Source organism: Chaetura pelagica, unplaced genomic scaffold (assembly GCF_000747805.2).
Source record: "Chaetura pelagica isolate M959 unplaced genomic scaffold, ChaPel_1.0 scaffold41, whole genome shotgun sequence".
NCBI classification, from domain to species: domain Eukaryota; kingdom Metazoa; phylum Chordata; class Aves; order Apodiformes; family Apodidae; genus Chaetura; species Chaetura pelagica.
Window position 1 is genome coordinate 87599 of NW_009951944.1, and position 6852 is coordinate 94450.

At 38.6% G+C, this 6852-nt stretch overlaps 1 protein-coding gene across 1 annotated transcript in view; it reads left to right on the forward strand.

The window, feature by feature from the left end:
* LOC104387961 (ras GTPase-activating protein 1-like) overlaps nucleotides 1–6852 on the forward strand; it is a 104907-nt gene that overhangs the window by 78888 nt on the left and 19167 nt on the right. The window contains exons 16-19 of the mRNA XM_009996765.1: nucleotides 3875–4047; nucleotides 4203–4362; nucleotides 4537–4679; nucleotides 5425–5540. Coding sequence (XP_009995067.1) covers nucleotides 3875–4047; nucleotides 4203–4362; nucleotides 4537–4679; nucleotides 5425–5540 — 592 coding nt within the window. The remainder of the gene's footprint in view (nucleotides 1–3874; nucleotides 4048–4202; nucleotides 4363–4536; nucleotides 4680–5424; nucleotides 5541–6852) is intronic.

Below are 6852 nucleotides of genomic sequence, written 5' to 3' on the forward strand. Positions count from 1 at the left end.
GTGGGAGTTGCTGGGGTGGGGGGAGGCGAGAGGTTTTTGCCCATACCTGAATATATCTGTATATAATTGTATATATTTTCTTGTATCATTTATAAGTGTTTTAATTAAAGCTGTGTAGTTTAGTTTTCAATCCAGCCAAGTCTCTCTCTTTTTCTCTCTCTCCTTCCCTACCTGGGTGGGGGGTGGGCAGGGGATCGAGAGCATTGTTGTCGGACCTGAGTCAAACGGTGACACTATGATTCTATGATTCTATGAAATCTACCCTCCTTCAGTTTAAAGCCATTACCCCCTTGTCCTATTGCTACATTGCTGTAAAAAGTCCCTCTCCAGCTTTCTTGTAGTCCCCCTTTAAGTACTGGAAAGCCACTATAACGTCTCTCCAGAGCCTTCTCTTTTCTAAGCCAAGCAATCCCAACTCTCAGCCTGTATTCATAGGAGAGGTGCTCCAACCCTCATAATCTTTGTGGTCCTACTCTGGACTCACTCCAACAGTTATTTGCAGTAGTGCCACAGATTGTTTTTGAAGTTGGTATTTGAGAATATGTAGCTGGATGAAAAACATTTCACTGTGCTACACAATTCTTACTTCTGTGGCACTTGGAAATAAGCTGACTATGGCAGGTTATAGACTTGGCTCCCTCCCTCCTATACTGTCCAGGATATATGCGTTAAACACATTAAGTGCAAAGTATGTAGTAAACACTCTCACGTAGACATGGGTGGACTTTTTGGACAAGGAGGAGCAACTAGTGTTGATTTGCTTGAGGGTAGAAAGGCTCTGCAAAGAGACCTGGACAGACTGGATCAATGGGCTGAGGCCAATTTTATGAGGTTTAACAAGGCCAAGTGCTGGGTCCTGCACTTTGGTCACAACAACCCCATGCAAAGGTACAGGCTTGGGGATGAGTGGCTGGAAAGCTCCATGGTAGAGAAGGACCTGGGGGTGTTGGTTGACAGCCAACTTAACATGAGCCAGCAGTGTGCCCAGGTGGCCAAGAAAGCCAAAGGCATCCTGGCCTGCATCAGGAATAGTGTGGCCAGCAGGAGTAGAGAGGTGATCGTGGCCCTGTACTCGACATTGATGAGGCCACACCTTCAATACTGTGTGTAGTTCTGGGCCCCTCACTACAAGAAGGATGTCGGGTTGCTGGAGTGTGTCCAGAGGAGAAGCTACCAAGCTGGTGAAAAGTCAGGAGAATAAGCCCTATGAGGAGAGGCTGAGGGAACTGGGATTGTTTAGTTTGAGGAAGAGGAGGCTGAAGGGAGACCTCATTGCTCTCTACAACTACCTGAAAGGAGGTTGTAGGGAGGTGGGAGTTGGCCACTTCTCTCAAGTGAATAATGCGCCAGGGGAGGTTTAGACTGTATATTAGAAAGAATTTATTTACTGAAAGAGTGATTGGACAGTGGAACAGGCTGGCCCGGGGGGGGGGGGGGGCACCCACCCTGGAAGTATTTAAAAGAAATATCAGTATAGTGCATAGCGACATGATTTAAGCACTGAACAAGTAAATCAGGTTATAGTAGGGGTATTTAGGTTTTGGTTGGACTTGATGATTTTCAAGGTCCCTTACAACCAGGATGATTCTATGATTCTATGAACTATGGAGCCTATCAGGCATTTGTTAATGGTAGTAACAATACACTGTCTACCAACAGTAGGTACCAAACATAAGATCTTGACAGCCCTGTCTTTGAAGAACAACATGTAAGAAGTTCCAGTCCTTAAAAGCTCCTCACTGCTTTGTAAAATGGATTGTGCTACCATGTCAGTGAGCTGTGGGTGGGAAAGCCAGGATTTAGTATCCATGTATTGAGCAATTTCTTCTTTGTCAACATTTAGACAGACTTTTATTCTGAATCAGTAACTGTAAATGTTTTTAGGTTTGGGTTTTTTTTGAGGGAGTGGATGCTTTTGGTTGGTTCTGGTTGGGTTCAACAAAGGCTTCACTGTAAACATAAATTAATTTCCATTCTGAGGAAAACATGAACCACTTTTTTAAGGCTATAAGGATTAATCATCAAAAGATAAACTTGTTGCTAAATATTAATCCATAATCTTTATTTGCAAATAAAACATTAACATTAACAATCCTCAGTCTTGCTTTTTTGTACTAATGTTCATAATGTATGTTCTTGGATCAAGATTGTTGTATATAGTTCTTAACTGTGCTTGCAGAGAAAGGATCAGCTATTGATTTTTTTCTTTACATTTGTTATTCTGTCATGATGTGCTAGACTACAAAGTGTAAACATGCTTAAATTCTCAACTAATGGCAGCCTCATATTCAACATAGCCTAATGTTCAATATGTTGCTAAGTAGCAGAAAGTGTTCCTTTAAAGTCTTTAAATATAAATTGCAATAACAAGTATTCTGCAGTCAATATATAGATATTTCTGTTTCCATATTTTAAGAATAAGATTATAGTATTTATGTTATCGCTAGGATGTGTTGCTATATAACCATGGGAAAAATTAAATAATCAGATTATTCTGAATCCTGTATCCCACTGTTCCTGTCAATGAGATATATGCCTTATATGTGCAAGTAAAACAAGAAGGAAGCATGTTGCTCAGTTGAGGACACGAGAGCTTTTCTCAGAAGAAATATTTTGGGAAAGTCAATTGATCATTTGGTCTAAAGACAGTCCAATCCACACTTGTGCTAAGTAGCATATGATGATGAATTGGTTTACTCACTGTTTTACTGACTTGAATGTGTTATCAGTTTATCAGCTCCAAAGAATGTGAAATATGAAATGTGTATTAGAAATTTGATATTATTCTGTTCCATTATCTGACTATGCAAATTATGTCCCAACATTGCTGAATTGGGGCAGTGAAAATTCTACTAGAACTGTTCATAGGCTTTGTAGAAAAGTGAAAAACAAGTTTGTGATGGTGTTTTTGATTGTGTATTGGTTGGGGGAAGGTGTTGTTTTGTTTTGTTTAAATGTGAGGAACTTCATTTTCATCGAGAGAAAAAGGGTGTTTGCTTAGAAATTCCAGACTGATAGGCTAAATGTGAAACTGAAACTGTGTATCTCCTCTTGGAACATTGTGGGTATATCCTAGGTAGAATGTTGTCTCTACAAGCATCTGGGCCCTTTCTTTGTGAAGTATCTCAGTTCAGGAGGGCATGTGCTTATTTTGAAATGATTAATGGTCTGACTGCTGCAGCTTACTAGTCAGCTGTCAGACCAGACTTTCCATTATGGTTGAATAGGCTGGTGCAGGTCATTGCTTAATAATTTTAAGGTGCCAACATCACAAAAAAAGTGAATTATTTTGTCATTCTTGGTTGACTTTTGTCATTATTTGGGCAGTAAGCTGTCTGGGAATGCTTTTTGTTTTTTGCATAAACCATTACAGCGTTAACCTGGAAGTGCCTAAGTATTAAAGAAATACATATGGCAACATTTGGGAACGATGTAGTAATGCTAATAATAAATACTAAATATTGTAACAAACTGATTCAAGATCAGACCTGATGGAGTTATGAGCCCAAGGCTTCAAAAGAGGACAATGAATTCTAATCACTTTATCTGTTTTATTTTCTAATTGCTACCTAGGTTTGCTAGGTAGTTGGGAAAGAGGGGGGCTTTTTCCCTTATTTGGGTGTTAAAAAGAAAACTTTGTTGATATATCTGAGTATATATTATTTACAACATGCTTTATATTTCAGATTCAGTTTTCAGGAGTCTGTTAAACCATCTAAGAGATATTATGTCAATATATTTGATGGCACAAATTTTGATCATTTTTATTAATACTCTTGCTGAAACAAGATGATGTGCTGAAAATAAACTTTTTATTCAATACTAGCTCTGTTTTCCTGGAGATAACCTGCTTAACAATGTTTTTTTCCTAAAGTGTTTATGCGTTGCCAATTAAGCCGATTACAGAAAGGACATGCAACAGATGAGTGGTTTCAACTCAGTTCCCATATACCACTGAAGGGTATTGAGCCAGGATCTTTGCGTGTTCGAGCACGATATTCTATGGAAAAGATTATGCCAGAAGAGGAGTACAGTGAGTTTAAAGAGGTATTAAGTTTTGTTTCCTCAGTTTTTCTGTCAAAATTAACTTTCTCTGTTGTTTGTGAGAGATTTCAATAACACTAACAGACATCACTAACTAGTGTTTGTAGTGACTGTTATGTTAGGACAAGTTTCTGAACATTATTCTGGTTTTCTTTCAGCTCATACTCCAGAAAGAGATGCATGTAGTCTATGCCTTATCACATGTTTGTGGACAGGACAGAACACTGTTGGCTGGCATTTTATTGAAGATTTTTCTTCATGAAAAGCTTGAGTCACTATTGTTACGAACACTAAATGACAGGGAAATAAGCATGGAAGGTACTGTACTAATTACATTAACATTTACTCAAAGCCTGGGGAGGGAAGGGCCCCCATACCTTCATTTCTGTTTCCTCCCTTATTTGCATCATATATCAAACTGTGAACACAGCATATTTTTCCTCTGCTTTTTGTTGTATCGTTTTCCCAAATTTTCACTTTATTTTTTTTCAGATGAAGCTACTACTTTGTTTCGTGCCACCACTTTAGCAAGTACACTTATGGAGCAATATATGAAAGCCACAGCGACACGTTTTATTCACCATGCACTGAAAGACAGTATATTAAAGATAATGGAGAGCAAGCAGTCCTGTGAGGTGATACATTAAACTATGTTGGTTTTTTTATAATTTTGACTTGTTGAAATTATGATCTACTGATTGTTTGCTTTGGAAGCATTTATTAATCCTTCAGAAATAATTTCAGTACCAGAATTCAACTGATTATGAGGTTTTTCTAAATGTTAGCTTGAACAATGTTCATAGCATCACTTTTAAATAAGTTTTTTTAACTCAAATTTCTTTAAATTATGTATTTATTCTTTAGCAATTGTAGGTTCTTTTGTAGCACTTACTGAGTGGCCTACCGTAAATAACTTGTGATAAGTTCCAGATATACTATAAGTCAATGTCTGAACTTAGTTTCATTTTAAAACTCCCTTATATTAACTGCTTGTGTAAGATCCTATCTGTCTTTCTAAAATAACCCTCCTAACTTCTGTTTCACTTGAACTTAATTATCGAAAGGGGAAGGAGGTGTCTTCAGAAGACTGGATTAAAAGATAAGAAAAAATAGTTTAAAAAAGATTAGTAGGTATGGAGTGTGTTAATTGTCTGTGCTGTTAAAAGCATGGTGCACTAGAAATTAAAGACATGGCTTTTTCACATTGGTCTCCTGGCTAGCCCTTGAAGCAGATATATACATTCTATACAAGTCTGAGATTTGTACAGCAGTAGTATATTTAATATATTTTAAAATAATATTCAGTGTGTAATATAATCAAATTATATATGTAGTTCTATTGAAAAGAAGAAACTTAATATTTTTCCCTTTTGGTTTTAGTTAAATCCCTCAAAATTAGAAAAAAATGAAGATGTAAACACTAATCTGGCACATCTACTCAGTATACTGTCAGAATTGGTGGAGAAAATATTCATGGCTGCAGAGATACTGCCTCCGTAAGTTTGTGCTCTTCTATTCAAATTTGTACTTGAAAATTCCTGATTGTGTGATTTATATTGCACCATAAAATGGTGGTGCTATTGGTTTATCTGAGTCCTAAGACTAATTTATTTAGGGCTGTTATACGTACAGAGAAAAAAACACAACACTTCAATAAATTGTGCATTTTGCACATGTGGTGGGTTGATCTTGGCTGGATGACAGGTGCCCACCAAACCACTCTATCGCTCCCTCTCCACAGCTGGACAGAGGAGAGAAAATATAATTAAAAGTTCGTGGGTCGAGATAAGGACAGGGAGAGATCACTTACCAGTTACCATCATGGGCAAAACAGACTGGATTTGGGGAAATTAATTTATTACCAATCAAAATCAGAGTAGCATAATGAGAAAATAAAACCAAATCTTAAAACACCTTCCCCCTACCCCTCCCTTCTTCCTGGATGTCAGGGTTTAATGCTGGGCTGGCAGTTAAATGAATGACAGATGCTCTCTATTAACCCCTCTCTCTTCCCAGAAAGTGAAAGAGAATAAGGGAGAGAGACTTATGGGTTGGAAACTAGATTACACAGCTTTAATGAAACAGTAATGATGAAAAATAAATAAATAATGAAATATGTACAAATACATACAAAACTACTATTGTGCCCCCTCCTCCCCCATAACGCTCATATCATCACCGAGGCTTCAGAGCAGGCCCTGGAAAAGTCCTGGACTGGCCCTCCTGGAGTTAGCAGCAGATGGGAGCTGGATGCAGGAACACACAAATTCAGGAGCACACGGATCAGGATCAAAGGCAGACGAACAGACGGAGTCCTCCCAGGACACCAGACATGGACAAAGAGAGCTTGACCCTCGTGATCCTTCAGATTTATACCGAGTATGATGCATATGGGATGGAATACTTTGGTCAATTTTGGTCACCTGTCTGGTCTGCTCCTCCCCACAGGAGGGTCTTATGTGTGACCCCTTTCCTCCCTTCTGGTTCTGAAGCATGTTTTTTCAGAACCAAGCAGCGGCCTTGGTTCTGCATACCATTCTCCAGCAGTAACTATAAACATTGAGCGTTATCAGTCCTAGAAGCAGACACTGACTGAGAAACATGCCATTAATTTCAGCAGGTGCAATTACTTAGAAGACACTTCACTGAAAAGTAAAATTACTAGAAAGAAAATTGGGTTTATCCTGGCTCAAACAAGGACACCGTGCTGAACTTCACTCCTGATTTTCTCTACCTCCTCCCCCCAAGCAGCGCAGGGGAAGAGGGAATGAGGCTTGTGGTCAGATCATTACGCGTTGTCTCTGCCGC